The sequence below is a fragment of the Gracilinanus agilis genome, chromosome 5, assembly GCF_016433145.1.
Source record: "Gracilinanus agilis isolate LMUSP501 chromosome 5, AgileGrace, whole genome shotgun sequence".
NCBI lineage: Eukaryota > Metazoa > Chordata > Mammalia > Didelphimorphia > Didelphidae > Gracilinanus > Gracilinanus agilis.
The window spans coordinates 235,051,745-235,068,065 of record NC_058134.1 but is presented as its reverse complement, the minus strand read 5'-3'; the positions used below and the strand labels follow the sequence as shown (position 1 = coordinate 235,068,065).

The window sequence follows — 16,321 nt, the reverse complement described above, 5'->3', positions numbered from 1 at the left end:
CTTCGGGTGCCGGGCAGGGTGCGGTCAAGGATCGAGCCAGGGCACTCGGAAAAGGTCTTTGCGTCATCGGTAGCTTTCAGGCTCCCGGACTTGACCGAGTCTGATTTCTCTCTGAAGATACACTGAGCTGCCCACGTCTTATAGAAAAGCGAGTTACGTGCGGTTCTAAAAGTATACCATTGTGGTATGCACAGGACACTGAGTTTCACATTAATAAAATTACTAACCAATTTATAAACAAAAAGCTTGTTTCCACTCAGAAATTCAAGATCGACACGTGAAATGGTTTATTACAAACACACCTGTCTCTGGATAAGAAGAATTTCGAAAACCAGGGTCCTTTTGCAACTGAATTTCTTTCAAACTGAATATTGAGACACCTAGAATAAGGAGGAAAATATTCAGATATAAAGGTGAAACATCAGCCGTCACAATCTTAAATTAAAATGATGAAACTATTAAACAAGAATTGTCCCAGTGTCTGGATCCTAGTGTGTACTCGGCACCCTGTGCCCAATTCCAAGACACGTAGAAAATCTAGACAAACGCTTTACCACAAGGGCTTCTCCTGCTGACACCCACCTCTCTAAGCACAAGGTATTTTTGGCTTTTGCCACAACAGGCCTGGGGTAAATTAAAGGAATTTAGGAGCAGCAGAACTGTCTAGTGATGACCACAGAACTAGTCACTACTCTTTTTCATCAAGAGGGCCCCCAACGTAACTTCAACTTCATAGAGAGATAAAGAGGGCAGGAGAGCTACCACAACTGTCCTTCTCGAGGGATTAAATACGAGAGTCCCAAACATAAAGCAACATCATTTCTCAGGCACGGTACAATTCATCTGCCTTACGGCCCTTTCTGAGAGAAGCATTATTTACTCAGAACATCTTATTGAAAGAAATGAAAAAATGGCAGGAGAGCTGGATTCCAAATACTTTTACCACCGATTGCTATGTCAGGATGGGGAAGTCAACTTCCTTTTTTTGATAAGTGGCGATAGAACTCAAAAATGAATGGCTATTGGAAGCAGGTAGCCTAGTGCCTGAATGTCGGGACAATTCTCTACCATCCCACTTCCATTTTAGAATTAAAGTGTTGGGGGAAGGAGGAGAAGGGGATGTGAATAAATTTAATGGAGTCTCCTTTGAAGCCCTTAGGAAGTGCTACTTATCTTACTGAAAGTAACCATAATGACATTTTAATATCAAGGATAAAAAGTTAATGCCAAAGAAGTCAAAATCTAACACATTAAGAGAAAAATCTATTTCTGAAAAGAAATCTTTTGGGGTTTTAAAATGCTGAACTTTGTTTTACAACCAAACTGCCTGATAACAGCTATACTTAGGTTAATGATCACACATCTTTTACTATAAAAGGCACATGTCCGTTTTGTTAGAGAGTTAATGGCTTATTCCTACTTGTTTTCATTCACTTTTACACACTAAAATAAGGTGCTCAGGGCACAAAGGAAGAAAAGATTTAGACTATCCCCTTTTGGAATTCTGAACCAATTATGGAAAAGACAAGGCTCTTAGGTTTGAAGGAGAAAACTTATGAAAACACACTTGAGAATTCCTCTTACTTTCAGGTAAAGCATGTATTCTTGTTCCCAGACTTCGAAAGTATGCATGTTTCATGGCTTCCTCTGCGGAAACTCTTTTCTTTGACTCATACTGTGAAAAAAAACCAAAAGGATCATTTCATCAATTTTTTTCTGGAGTTATTCTAATAGAAAAAAGAAAACAGACTGCATTTAGGGTTTCTATTTCTCTACTCTTGGCTATTTTATGTGATGACTATTTATGGATACATCAGGCATCAGGCTTATTCATAAATGTAGGTTCTACTTCAAACTGAGAGAGAAGAAAAGTTGTTTTCTAAAAATGAATGTTATCTAAAATATAATTTAAGTCTTTTTATGGGTCTTAAGATGACAGAAGAATGAGCTGATTCTGGTTCACCTTTCTTCCATAAACACAAAAGATTAAAAGAAATACTACATTGCACTCTCCCAAACATCAAGTCCCTGGTGCCTCTGTTATCTGAATTTCCTAGGCAAGTTCCCGGCAGGGTAGTGTGGCTGGGCAGCAGAGGCTGAGGCTGAGGCCTGACTCTCAATTTGAAAGCCACAATCAGAGAACCTGACACAGCCCAGGAGGTAAATTTGCATAGGGGAGGGGAAGGGGGAGGGAGGAAGGGAGGGAGAGAGGCAGACAGACAGACAGACAAAAGATGGTCCATGGCTATTGATGACAAACTCATTGGAACTGTTACATGGATGCAGCTTAGCTTACTGGGGGAGGGGGAGATACAATGTTAGACACAAAGTGAGTTTTCCAGATAAATCACATGCAGAGGTGGCCCAGCCATCCCATGTCATTCCTCCCTCTCCCGCAGGCCTCCAAGCATCCGGAGCCTGCACTGTGGCCCCATCACTGCCCTCCCTTCTGTGGCTCCATCCCGGACTAATCTCAGCCGTCCCTCTTCCCCACAGTCTCTCTCCCCCCATCTCCAGCTGCCTCTGAGGCCCTGGAAGCTGGCTGTCCTATAGGCGTCCCAAACTCGCAATGTCTAAAACGGAATTATTTTTCCTCCGAATCCCCTCTTCCTGCCAGCGCTGAGGGCACCGGCACCCTCCCAGCACCCGGGCTCCCCACTGTCCGAGCCGCCGCCAAGGCCCATCACCGTCTATCTGGACACCATCTCTGACACAAGTCTCTCCTCCCAGTGGCCCACGTCCCTTCCCGCCAGGACTAGGGGAAGAATCTCTTAGTTGGTCTTCTTGCCTCAAGCCCTCTCCCGCTCCGAGCTGCCCCTCAGCAGCCAGTGATTGTCCTACAGCGCGGTTCTGACCGTGCCAAGCCCCTGTCCAGTCAGCTTGCTCGGCTCCCCGGCACTGGCTGCTCCTCGGCTCCGCACGCTCCTTCTGAACACCGAGCATCCTCGCCGGCTGTCCCCCAGGCTCTCCCTCATCTCCAGCTCCTTCTGCGGCTTTCTTCGCGTCTCAAGTCCCAGCCTTTAGCGTCCTTCTGAGATGACCCCCACGTTAGCAGATGGGTGGATGGACACTCCCAAGAAGTACACAGCCTTTTCTGGCGGCTGCTCGCCTTTCCTCTCTAGCTGTGAGCTCCGTGAGAGCAGGACCGCTTGTTGCCTCTCTCTGTATCCCGATGCTCAGCCCCGTGTCTGGCACGGACTAAGAGTCGGCCACAATGTATTCACTGACCCTCCCTTAAGCTTCCCACCATCTGCAGTTTGCCGGCATGCCGCGTGCGTCTCTACAAATGACGGATTACAACTCGAGGACGGGGCGGGGGCTCGGGGGCACTTCACCCAAGGCCTTCCCACGGCCCATTCGTCCGCTCTTCAGATCCTCCCGCTCCCTCTTACCGTGCTGTTCTGTTCAGAAGGGACTTGGGGAAAGGATTTGCTGAATTTTAGGCGTCTGTCTATAGAGTTCTTCTGACCTATCTGGCTTATCAAAGAAGGAATGGAGCGAGTCTGTCCTGGCCTCGCGCGGAAGCCGCCATGCCGGCTCTCGGTGATCACTGCTTCCCTTTCCAAGTTCTCAGAAACCTTCCCTTTCACAAAACATGCTGACGTTTGGGCAGGCACTGGAGCTGAGCTTGTTGGCCTGTCAGTGTGCAGACTTGCCTCGCAATCAGGACATGGGCATGTGTATAAATGGAGATTTTGAACCTTGGACTTCACCTCCCTTAAGTCCTTAGTTTTCCCCCAACCCCCTTTAATCTCCCCTGCGCCTCGCCATTGACGCGGTCACGTTGTTTTATAGTTGGCTGTAACTCGTCCCTCCTTCTCTTTGGTGATTTGTGACGGAGCCAGGATGGAGAGAGGAGGTAACAGGGCTTGTCTTTGAGACTGGCCCCTGCCTTTGTTTTTCTAATGGCTACCAAGAAATCTTTTAATACCCTAATATCTTTAAATCTATCCTTTTATATCCATTTTATTTCTTACACATGACGAGTCTGGTGGCCTGACCACCACTTACCACCAACTGTCCCGCGTCACTGGTGGAGGCTCAGCAATCATGCCAGACAGTTCTTTCCACCCCGGGGCCCTGTGACAAAACCTCCGAGGGCAGCGAGGGGCTCTCTTGGCTTCTCCTTCATTCTCTGCATGTTCCCTTGTGCTTGCCTTGGGCCATGCCTCTGAACCTGGCCTCTCCTGGTCTCAGCTGACCCTGCCCTCAGGATGGCTGGGCCTTCTACATTAAATGACCACCCAAAGGCAGTCACTTGTTACTTGTATACTTGAAGCCAGGCTTCTCTCTCTGGCCTTTCTCTCCTCATTGCCTGTGAATCTGGCCCTAACACAGTAAACTCTAAGGGCATCAGGGAATGGCAGAGCTGTCTCACTTCTTTGCTGAATTCTGGAGAGTGAGGCTGTGAGGGAGTCACTAGAAATATTTATGTGGAGGACAATTTTGTTATTATGCATATTGTAAGAAATCAATATTGTTTCCCAGTTCTGTAAACTTGTATACAGGGCTAAATGTGTCATTTCATCCAGGGGAAAATCAGCTACATAACCATGGGGGAAATGGTGAGCCCTACAAATCTTTACCCTAATTCTTGGGCTACCTCTAAGGTTCAGGATGTGATGATGTAGGGGGTGAAGGTTTAGGGCAGGGGTCGGCAACGTGTGGCTCTCGAGCCATACCTGGCTCTTTTGAGGGCCAGATATGGCTCCTTCTGCAGGAGCCATAAAGTCCATTTTTTTTCAGGCACTGTTACAGGAGCTGCACTGTGAGCACTGTACGGCTCTCATGAAATTACATTTTAAAAAATGTGGCATTTATGGCTCTCACGGCCAAAAAGGTTGCCAACCCCTGACTGGTGTAAGGCAAAATAAGAGGGGTCAAAGTTACTCTGAAGATGGGATTAACTCTACCCTGCCCATTTTTAGATTTAATCATCAAAAGTGCACATACACCACTTGTCCTCAAGTGGGAGAAGTCTGAGATCCATGTGTATGAAAGTGGGTGATGAATCAGAATCAACTGACTGCCCCTTGGGTAGTCCTAAACAAAACTTTAGCTGTAATTGGTACACGTAAAGTGGGAGGAAAGCACAGGAAGTGACAAAAGGAATGGTCTTTATAATTGCAAGAGCCTCCTGTGAAAAGGTCTTTTTTTTCCCCTGAATTGGACCTTGGAGGAGCTCTGGCTGAGGACTTTGGACTGCTTTCTATTTCTCCTTAGAACTACCACGTGGGCTGACTCCCTTCCTTGGCTTTTTCCTGGAGGTACTCACCTCCGGAGGGGCCCCTCATCTGGAGGAGGCCTCTTGGCTAAAAATCTTGTTAAATGACCCTTAGGCTCTCCAGCTGGGGGTACTGGAGCCCTGCCGGAGTAAGCCAGGGCTTGAGCACATAGTCTAGCTCCTTAAGCTAGATCTCTTACTCTACCCTCTTCTTCATTTCTCTATTTTCACTCTTTCCCTCTATTTTATAAATAAATTTCTAAAAAATCATTTGGAATTAATTAGTTAAATTCTTGGCGACCACCCTATTAAATATTCAGTCCAATAATAATTTTACTCTTTTACACTACACTGATCCTGGCTGGCAACCAAAGGGTAGGCTAATCTCCCCCATTTTCTGCTTATGGTTTATTTATCCTATGTACAACTGAGCATTTCATTTCTTTTTCTTTAAAAAAAAAAAACAATCTTTACCTTATGTCTTGCTATCAATTCTAAAACAGAAAGGCAAGGGCGAGGTGCCTGGGATTAAGTAGGCCGCCCGGGTCCCAGAGCTCGGAAGTGTCTGAGGCCAGATCCCACTTGATGATCTGCCATAAAGACAGTAACCGTTATTTACGTGAGAGAATGTGCTGTGACAGAGCCATGAAGCACTTTCAACCTCAGGGCAAGGCACCTGAGCAGGTCTGCGGTCTGAATCTTCTTTCTGATGCTATTTATGATCATGGGAATTAGCTCCATGAGGTCAACACGTTACACAGTACAACTGAGCCTCATTCTGCCAAAGGGGAAAAGGGAATGGAAACGGGAACCCTGGCCATGAGATTCCGGCTGAGCTAGTGTGGCTGCGCTGCTGGGGAGGCTTGAGCTTTGTCCTTGATAGATCAGAAGGGCATCGATGGATCTGTGGTCAAAGGACCAGAGTTCAAATCCTACTGCCATTTGGGACTCTGGACCCCAGGAAGAAGCAACACCTCCTTAGGCCTTTCTTGTAAAGAGGAGTTTGGGTGAGATGATCCGAAGGTCCCCTCCGATTCCCAGATCCCGAGGCTGCCGAGCCAGGGCTAGAATTCAGGTCGGCAACATGCGGTTCCCCACAGAACCTCCTCAATCAAAATGACTTCCTGAAGATTTCCAACACCCCCCATCCTCTTCTGAAAAGGCCTCGGAAGGGAGCCAATTCTGGGGTGGCGGTCGGGGAGCAAGTCCAAGTCCAGCGTCATGGAGGAAGAAGTCCAAGTTGTTAGAGGATCCGAGATTTAGAGATAGAATGCCCCGGGCGGGCGGGGGGAGAAGAGGAGGGATTCGAACGCAGGCCTCCCTGACCCCCACTGCAGCGCTCTGTAGGCTAGACGACATCCTCTCTGTCAGAGGCATTCATAAGAAGTCATTCTGGATGGCTGCCATGGGGGCCTTCCAGGTACTGGGAGAGAGGCGAAGCAGCTCCCTCCCCCTGGAGAGCGGGCAGGCCTAAGGAAGGCCAGAGGGAAGGCCGGAGGGAAGGCAGGAAGGAAGGCCTAAGGAAGGCCTAAGGAAGGCCGGAGGGAAGGCAGGAGGGAAGGCAGGGCCTGCACATAGAGCACAGGGAGGCCTGGGAAGGAACAGTTTGTGCTGGGCTGAAGTCAAAGGAGATAAGGCTGCGGATGTGGCCTGAAGCCCAACCAGAGGAAGCCACAAGGCCCCAACAAAGACTTTATTCAGCAGCCCAGAGGTGTTCATGAAGGGCTTCTGTCTGTCTGTGTGCTTGTGTTCTAAGTAAGGGAAAGCTATCCCGAGACAGAGCTGGGCGTGCTAAGATTCAGGGGGACGGGGGAGGGGGACCGCGAGCGCCCCTCTCCCACAAAAGAATGGAGACGGTCATCGTGGGGAACCTCTAAAGAGAAACCTCACATTTTCTTAGATGTTGGGAAGAAAGAAAGAACGTGTTCCGTAATCCGCTCAATAAGGAATTCCAAAATAAGTCTTAAACTGGTTGCTTCTTGGAAAGAATACGATCAGAGAGTCAGACTCATGACAAGTTTTCTGGGCAGCCTGGGCTCTGCAGGCCTTCTCTCCAGGGCTCTCTGGAGCTTAGCTCTGGGTGAAAAGGGCGACTATTTATTGCTGCGTTCCTAGACTGCCCAATGCCCCAAAACTGTATGCTGCTTCTTTTTTACTTTTTTTTTTAAATTATTTTTTAAACCCTCACCTTCTGTCTTACAATCACTACTATGTATTGGTTCCAAGGCAGAGCAGTAAGGGTAGGCAATGAGGGTGAAGTGACTTGCCCAGGGTCACACAGCTAGGAAGTGTCTGAGGCCAGATTGGAACTCAGGTCCTCCTGTCTCTAGGCCTGACTATCCATCCTCTGAGCCAGCCAGCTGCCCCCTCATTTGACATTTTAACAGTTAAAATAAAACGTACGACTTACCTGAAGAAATCTTGTTATCAATTCAATTCCTTCAGAGTCTAGCCTAGAAACAACAACAAACAAATGCTTAAGTTTTGCCTTTTTGCCAAAAATTTCAAGAGCCCCATGTTGCACTGTGCCCACCTGGTGCCTGACAGTGCCCCCTTGTGGTGCCTGTTTGGGCGGCCTCCTCTCAGCCCCACTGTGAGCCCTCTGAGAAGCGAACGCGATGTGGCCCACTCAAGGGGTCGATGCCGATCCACAAGGGATGGTCTGAAAAGGCAGCTCCATGCCGGGAAAGCCAATCCCTCGTGTGCGCTAGGCCGATCCCAGAGAAGGAAACCAGTGGCAAGCCAGGCCCGAGAGGAGGGGGCAGCGACAGGCCTATCAGGGGCGACACATCCTGCACGGCCCGTGGCTCGGCCCTCCTCCAGTGACAAGTACAGTTCCCCGGGGCTGCCCCAGGAGAGCCTGAGCTCCGAGGCTTGTCTCTGGGGGGCTACAAAGCAACACTGTCCGGCCGCTTAGGGACGGAGGGTCGCACTGGGCATCGGCGAAGGCCATATCTGAAGGCTCAGAGAGGCACGAGAAGGGAGGCCGTCGAGCTTCCTGCTGCCACCACTCCCCCCTTTGAGCCTCGGTATTCTCCGAGCGGCGCTCTGGGTCTGTGGCTGGACAGCGGCAAACGCCTTTCCAACAATAACTTCTGCTAGAGAAGCGGCGTGAGGCACGCAGCCCTGGGGGCCGGGCCGCAGGGCCAGAAGAGGAAAGGGCACGGAGGGAGACCGAGGCCCGCGGAGGCCCGCGGAGGCCCGCGGAGGCCCGCGATGGCCCAGGGGATGGGCTCGGTGGGAAGTCGATGGCAAGCCGCCTGGGCTCGAGCAGGACTCCCCAAGGTAAGACGGCACGGATGGGAGGGACGAGGCCAGCCGCAGAGGCAGCGGGGTGAGCTTCTGAGGGAGGCAGCCGGGCCGTTTGCTCTCATCTTCATGCAAAAATGAAGTATTCTATAAGTGGCTCCCATGCGTGGCCTCTAAAATGTGCTTTTTGTGTGAGCGGGCAATTCTGCACTAATGCTCCCATGCATCAGGGTAATTTTATAGGCTTTTCCTAGCACTACGGGGAGCATTTTTAAGAATCACAAAAATCATACAATCTTTACCTGGGTGCATGATTGATTAGAGGCTGTGGTTTATATTTAGGAAAGTTGTAGTTCTTGAAGTCATCATTTGAAGAAACACCTGGCCAAGTCTCTTGAGACGGCGTTCCTGGGTTTTGAAAGAATACATACACAGTTAATACCATTAGAAATAAGTCATTAGAAATGAGTCATAGAGCACCAGGCCGAGAGAGGGGAGGTTCTGGGTTCAAATCTGCTAATTCCCTACAGTTACCCGAATGAGATGGTAAACAATCCCACAGATTTTATATGTGCAATTATGTGAATCAAATTTTTCATAATAATTCTTTTATGGAAAGAAACTCAAACAAAAAATTATCAAATAAATGAAAAAAGTTGGCTTGGGTCTGGATTCAGATTCCCCCAATTCTTTTTCTGAAAGCAGATGGCACTTTTTTTTTAATCATGAGTCCTTTGGGATTTTTTTGTATCAGTGTATTGCTGAGAAAAGCAACTTTTCACAATTGTTCACTGTACAGTATTCCTGCCACAGTGTATACTGTTCTGGTTCTGGTCATTTCATTCTGCTTCAGTTCATGTAAGTCTTTCTGGGTTTTTCTGAGCTCCCCTACTCATTATTTCTTTATAGCTCAATAGTATTCCATTACAATCATATACTATAATTAACTCAGCCGGGCCTCAGCTGATAGGCATCCTTCACTTTCTAAATCTTTGCCCCTATAAAGAGCTGCTTGAGATATTTTTGTACATATACGTCCTTCCCATTTTTGTTTATCTCTTTGGGATACAAACCTAGTAAGAGTCAAAGGGTATGTGCTGTTATCTGGGCATAGGTCCAAATTGCTCTCCAGAATGGCTGAATCAGGTCACAACTCCCCCAACAGTGCAAAAGTGTCTCAATTTTCCCACAGTTCCCTCCAAATTTTGTCATTTTCCTTTTCTGTCACAGTAGCCAATCTGATTGGAGTGGGGTAGTATCTCGAGTTTTTTTTTAATTTGCATTCCTCTAATAAATAGTGATTTGGAGCATTTTTTATATGTGACTATAGAAAGCTTGACCATTTATCGATTAAAGAATGACTTGTATTCTTATATCGGACTCATTTACGTATTTGAAAAATGAGGCCCTTATTAGTGAGACTTGTAAAAATTTGGGACACCATTATGATTACTGAATATTACTCTTCGTCTTATTTTTCCCCATTTAGTTCTGACCACCACATCCCGCAATTTACCCTTTTTTCTATTAGTCCCACCCCTTTTCTCTTACCCACTTAACCCTCCTAGAGGGTGTTATAAAAGAAAAGGGGGCAGTCTGGATACTACCACTATTAGGCTGGTTATTAGTAGTAGTGATCTGAGATATTGATCTAAGGAAGCTTTGGTTTGGTTCCCTAATGGCTGGTGCAGGGACCCCCGAGTCCTGCCACCCAGCTGGATGATACAATAACTGCCCTTCTTTATAACAGTGCCCAGGCAGGATCCCTAAAGGTCTATGGATGGGTAACCCTTTCAGGTCCCACCTGGGGTTGATTGATTATTGGTATTGTGTTGCTCCCTCCCCAGAGTGGTGATGGAATAACTACTCCAGGAAGGTACTTAATCACTTTATCTATGTTATTTAACAAGGGAAAGGAATGATCAGGAATGGGTTGGGAATAGGTGACCCTATCACTAACTCTATGGCAATAATCCCTCAGGACTGTAGGCTGTTCAGTAATGCTGGCTTGTTCTTCACCTCCTCTGGCTCAGCCTGGCTACAGCCAAACCAGAGTAAGCAGACTGTCTGGATGATGCAAATATTGATGATATCTCTCTCAGCTTCTTACTGCTAGTTGTTTGCTACAGCCTTTGGGAAATTCCACCCTTCACCACCCTCTTCTTCTTCTTCTCCTACCCACTTCCCAGATCCCCCTGGGCCCAGGGTACCTAAATATCTAGAGATGGTTTAGGTGCCTAAATATCTAGGGAATCAGAGAGAATCCGAGGATGCACAGTCAGACCCACAAATGTGCAAGGCAAGAGTTTAGGCAAGGCTCAGCCAAGGTCCCAAAAGACAAGGGGTCCAAGAGTCCCTGTCAGGGGGCTGCCAGGGTATTTATATCCTTTCTGGCCAACTGCCTTTCCTCCTGTCCTCATGGCCTCTGGGAACATTCCGATGTCCGTCTTCACCTGTCAATCAAGGTGTGACTCTCAACTCCCAGAGTTTGAATATGACAAGGGTAAGACAGATTTGTATACCCAATCAATTGTGTATATTCTTTCCCCACTGAGCCAATTCTGATGAAAATAAGGCTCAAGTGCTCTCTTCCTTCCTCTCCTGTCTTCTCCCTCCACTGAGAGGGATTAATTTTTCAAGCACAAACAAATCTCAAAGCCCATCTCCTGAATTAGATTGGGTTCACATTATAGAACATGAGCTGGAATGTGTCTAGAGAAAGGCAACCAAGGTGGTGCAGGAATTCAAAACCAAATCATATGACGACAATTTGATGGATTAAGGATGCCAAGTCTGGAGAAGAGGAGATCAGGTAGGTTCCAATATTTGAAGGGTTGCCACGTGCCCCACCAGACACTTGGCTTTGATTCCAGGCCAAAACTAAGGCCCAGTGGAGTGATGTTAAGTGAGATGGATTTCAATTTAATACTAAAGAAAACTTTCTTGAGCCTAAGAGCTGCTCTCAAATGAAAAGTTCTGCTCTGGTAGCTACTGAGTTCTTCATCAATGAAAAGATTTAAGCAAAGGCTGGAAGAGCACATATTAGCAATTCTGTAGAGGATTCACAATTTAGCGATGTTCTCCAAGATCAGATTACTACCTTTGAGCTCCCTTTGAACCTCCATACTGGTACCCAGTAGATGGTTAATAAATATTTCCTGAACCAAATCATTATAGGAGATGCTTCTCTCTCTGGGAGAAGGAGACATGGGAAATGAAGATGATGTCAAAACAAGACAGAACAACAACTTTAAGAATGCACTCAGCCAACCTTTTCAAAGCGGCTATGCTCTAGGTAGGCAATACACAGGTGCAGAGAGGAAAACGACCCTTACCGAGAAGTCGAAAGATGAGGTGCAATTCATCCTCCACAGTAGAACCTGGAAAAAGGGGTCTTCCCGATGCCATTTCAAAAAATATGCAGCCAACACCCCTTTATAGTGTGCAATGGAGAAAAAAAGAAAGAGAAATCAATTGACACAAGGAAAAGCACCACACATAGTCTTTGCTTTCAAATAACTTTCTGGGAATTTTTATATTTATCTCCTGACCAAATTTCTCAGCTCTGGTCACACTTGCCTATTGGGCATTTTGCTCACTTGCTTGCATTCCTTCCTTCGTGCCTTTGGACATATCATTCCCCTCCACTAACCTACTAAAGCAGCCTTCTCTATCCTTGCTCTGGAATGCTTTTCCTTTCCAAACACTTGACTCTGCATGTCACAGTATTCTGACCCCAAGGATTTTCACCTGATGAATTTGTTTTGCTTAATATTTTTCTTAGAAGTGATTATCTTGTGTATCTTGTGTGTACCTTGTCCCCATGACCAGGCTGTCTTGCTCTAGTTTGTTTTTACAGCACCCTTATTTTCCTCTTCATCCCTCCTTATCCAAGAAAGCCGTCCCTCATAACAGGAGACAAAAAGGTAGGGACTCTACCTTAAAGAAATTAACATTCGACTAAAAACGAACAGCCAAATAATGATATGATTTCAAATAACCGTTTGAACAGCAAGATAAAAGAGTTTAAAAACCAGAGGACTCATTTATTTCATTCACTGAATACTGCAGACAAAGAATTTTAGAGAAGCTTTGAGGAAGGAGAAATCCCTCGAGGCTGGCTCATTCAGGAAGCCTCATGGTGCTGAGGGAGACACGGGAATGGGCAGATGATTATAGAGAGCGTGAAGCATACCACATGGGATTGTCATAGGCAAATGCACTGTGGCAGGAAAGCAAGAGATCTTTTCAAAGGGAAGCGAGTGGAGCCAAGAAAGAAAGAAAGAAGCCTCAGAAGCTGAACTCCGAAGGAGGAGTTTGGAGTAGAGGCATGCCAAATAAATGGAACTGTCTTTCATTTCATTAACAAAATAATAAGGAAACCACATATAATTTCCCCCAAAATGATCATTCGGATTCTACCCGAATGTGGAGGTGAGAGATGTCAAAGGCTGCATATATCAGCAGAGGGCAGTATCTGCTGGGTCTTGACCACAGACGATCACTTGAGAACGGACTCGATTCGGAGAGGCTGGTCTGCTAAGATAAGGCAGAATATACTGTATTTCTAAATAGGCTGCCACTACCGACAAGCAGCATGTCAAACGAGGCATGAGGCAGTCTGGTGGCTATGTCTGAAGAAGGTGAGTTGGCCATGTAAGAGCACACTTTAAGGTTGGCCAAATACTTTTCATGGACTGTCACTGGATCTTCACAAGATTCATGAAGTTAGGGGTCATTCCGCCCATTTTATGGCCGAGGAAACAGGCTCTGATGTCAAGTGACTTGCTTAGGGGCACTCAAGCGAGGTTAGAACTAAGTCTTTCTGACTCTGAGGCTGGTCCTCTCTCCATTAAACCACACTGTCTCTCTTGTGGAGAAGCTGGCACCCCTGTAGCAACAACATGCTAAAGGAACTGGGTCAGAAGATAGTTGACACATGGGTCAAGTCTTCTGTGGAGGGTTACTGAGAAATCACAGATAAGAACAGTATAAGGCAATGGTTCCCAAACTTTTTTGGCCTACCAACCCCTTTCCAGAAAAAATATTACTTAGCCCCCTGGAAATTAATTTTTAAAAATTTTAATAGCAATTAATAGGAAAGATAAATGCACCCGTGGCCATCACTGCCCACCTGGATCGCTGCAGCACCCACCAGGGAGCGGTGGTGCCCACTTTGGAAATCACTGGTAAGGGAACAAGATAATTAGAGTGGAACCTGGCAAAGGGGGTGAGGGGAGAGGGATGCCTGGGCCAAGGAAATCCACGGTGCCCACACACTCACCACATGTCGATTTGCGTTGAGTACTCGGAGGAGCCCAAGAGCACATCAGGCGGCCGGTACCAAAGCGTGACGACTTCATTGGAGTAGGTCTTTGTGGGAACTGACTTCGCTCTTGCTAGTCCTTTACAGGAAAAATAAAACATTTATGAGATATAGAACTGATGATCCCTGCCCCACTCCCCCCAATTCCTACCTCGCAGCCCAAGTTTCAAAAAGGAGCTTCTTTTGATCACTTCTTTGTACCTACTAAAAACTTGCCAGAATCTCCTAGACAAAGAAGTTGAAAAATGCCAACTCCTCCCTTCCACATCTAAATGACGATTCTAATTGTTTTGAAGTGCCCCCCATTAAGTGTCCACTTCAAAATTACTTCCTGGATGGGATTATTATTACACCCTAAAAACAACAAATAGGGACACCTAGATTTGATGTGTTTCCTTTCCTTTCCTTTTTTCCTTTCCCTTTTCCTTTCCCTTTTCCTTTCCCTTTTCCTTTCCTTTTTCCTTTCCTTTCCTTTCCTTTCCTTTCCTTTCCTTTCCTTTCCTTTCCTTTCCTTTCCTTTCCTTTCCTTTCCTTTCCTTTCCTTACCCTCACCTTCCATCTTAGAATGAATACTGTATATTGGCTCCAAGGCACAAGAGTGGTAAGGGCTAGACAATGGGGGTCAATTGTCCAGGGTCACACAACTAGGGAGCATCTGAGGCCTGGCTCTCAATCCACTGAGTCTCTCAAGATGCCCCCAATTATTGCTTCTTAATCTCTTTGCAAGTCATCTCCCTTTTCCTCTTCTGTCTCACAAACAAATTGAACACACTTTTTATACAAGCTTCAATGTTTCCGTCGAAGCATCATCCTAAACCAAACTCCCGAGGCAAAGGAAAGACGTGAGGAGAAGGGGATTTTAGTGAAATGTTCGCCGATTACTGAATGAGTTTGCAGGAATCACTGTTTTCTGTTCAAGGGAAATGAAACGTCAAAGGATGACAGCGGAGGGCCAGAGCCACACCTCTCCGAGCGCCCTCTCTTCCCCTCGGACCTCCTCCCTCTCTCTTTACGACGGCTCTGCTAGTGCACATACTCCCACCCCAGGGAAGAGCCCACCTGGACTCGGCGCCCGGCCGTGGGCTCGCAGCCCCGTGCCTGTGCGGGGAGGCTCTGATGGGCCGGAGGGGCCAGGAGCTGCGGGCCTTCGGGAGAAGGAAGGCCGGGCCGGGGAGAGCGCGTCCCCAAGATCCAGCACGCGGTGCTGATGTGGGGACCCCGGCAGAGGGCGCTCATTTGACCGGCGCACAGACCGTGCTGGGAGGATGTGGCAAGAGAGACTGGCTGGAGATCGCTGGCAAAGGACAACCAATTCTGGCTTTATTAGGGAAATAGGGGGAGCCACTGCAGACTCCCGAGAGAAAGAAAAGCAGAGCAGCCGTGCTCCTGGAAGATCCGCCAGCAATGAGGGGGCTCCGGCAGATCCCCGTGCAGTTCTTCCGTGGATGGGGCTCTGCTGGGTGCCGGGCCCTGCACCGAGCTCTGGGATCTAGAAACAGTCGCTATTTACATTCTGATGTCTGCCTGCACTGTACCGTGGCAGGGCGGGCGGGGAGCGGGCGCTCCATCTTCTGCCTGGGGAGCTCCTTGGCTGCTTCAGCTGGCCACTTCCAGGACAGCAGCGGCCACAGGCTGAGAGGCCCCTGGAGGGGAGCTGACATAGGGCGTCCGTGTCATGTTATGAAGAACAAACCGAGAGAGATGAATTACCAATACGGTTTGCAGGGACAGAGGGCACCACAAGATACTGGGGGTCCGGGGACTGCCCCCATCAGCGCCCCATCTCGGAGCTGCGTGTCAGGAGGAGGAATGAAGGCCTTCCAGGCCCGGGGCAGGAGCAGCCTGGCTGGACCGCAGGGCCTGAAGGAGGCAGCTCCCCAGGCTCTAGCCTAGAGGCATGAGGGAGCCAGTGGAGTTCATGTGAGCAGGAGGCAGACATGGCCAGATCTGCCCATCAGGAGAGACCCTTTGGCAGCAGTGTGGAGGCCGCTGCAATGGTGAGAGGAAGGCCGAGAAGGAGGCAGCTGGCCAACTTTGCGGGGAGCAGAGAAAAGGCACCTGCTTGCTCAGGCAGGGGCAGTAGCAAGTCAGGGAGGACTGAAGAATGGTGAGTTGACAAAATAGGTCAATCTGGAAGCGGAGGGGGTTGTAGGGAATAGAAATAAAACGGTGAGCCTGGATCTCTCCAGAAGCTCTGGTTTGAAGTGTCTGATATTCAGCTAGCAATAGGGGACTAAGCACAAGGGAGAGAATAGAGCTGAACAGACGGAGAGATGACATGCCTCCAGTATTTCTCTTGGCATGAATAAATAAAAATAAATCAAGAACACGTGAAAGAAAAAAATTTAGACAAGAAAACTGTTTTAACAACTCACAATAAAGAACATAAAATGAACTTTACTTATAAAGTAAAGCTTCAAATTGAAGAGAATCAAATCTTCCTGGAAAAAGCAGCTGATGTGCAAAAACAGAGGGCATTCAAGAAAAAGGAAAGGATTCATCTATTCAGAAATGGTGACAAC

General features: G+C 47.5%; 1 protein-coding gene across 1 annotated transcript in view; it reads right to left on the bottom strand.

Moving 5' to 3' along the window:
* The window catches only part of CDK17 (cyclin dependent kinase 17), a 143,211-nt gene that overhangs the window by 1,976 nt on the left and 124,914 nt on the right, over positions 1–16,321 (bottom strand). Inside the window, exons 11-16 of the mRNA XM_044678329.1 lie at positions 13,758–13,878; positions 11,809–11,906; positions 8,776–8,881; positions 7,635–7,677; positions 1,585–1,675; positions 303–380 (exon numbers count right to left, since the gene is read on the bottom strand). Coding sequence (XP_044534264.1) covers positions 303–380; positions 1,585–1,675; positions 7,635–7,677; positions 8,776–8,881; positions 11,809–11,906; positions 13,758–13,878 — 537 coding nt within the window. The remainder of the gene's footprint in view (positions 1–302; positions 381–1,584; positions 1,676–7,634; positions 7,678–8,775; positions 8,882–11,808; positions 11,907–13,757; positions 13,879–16,321) is intronic.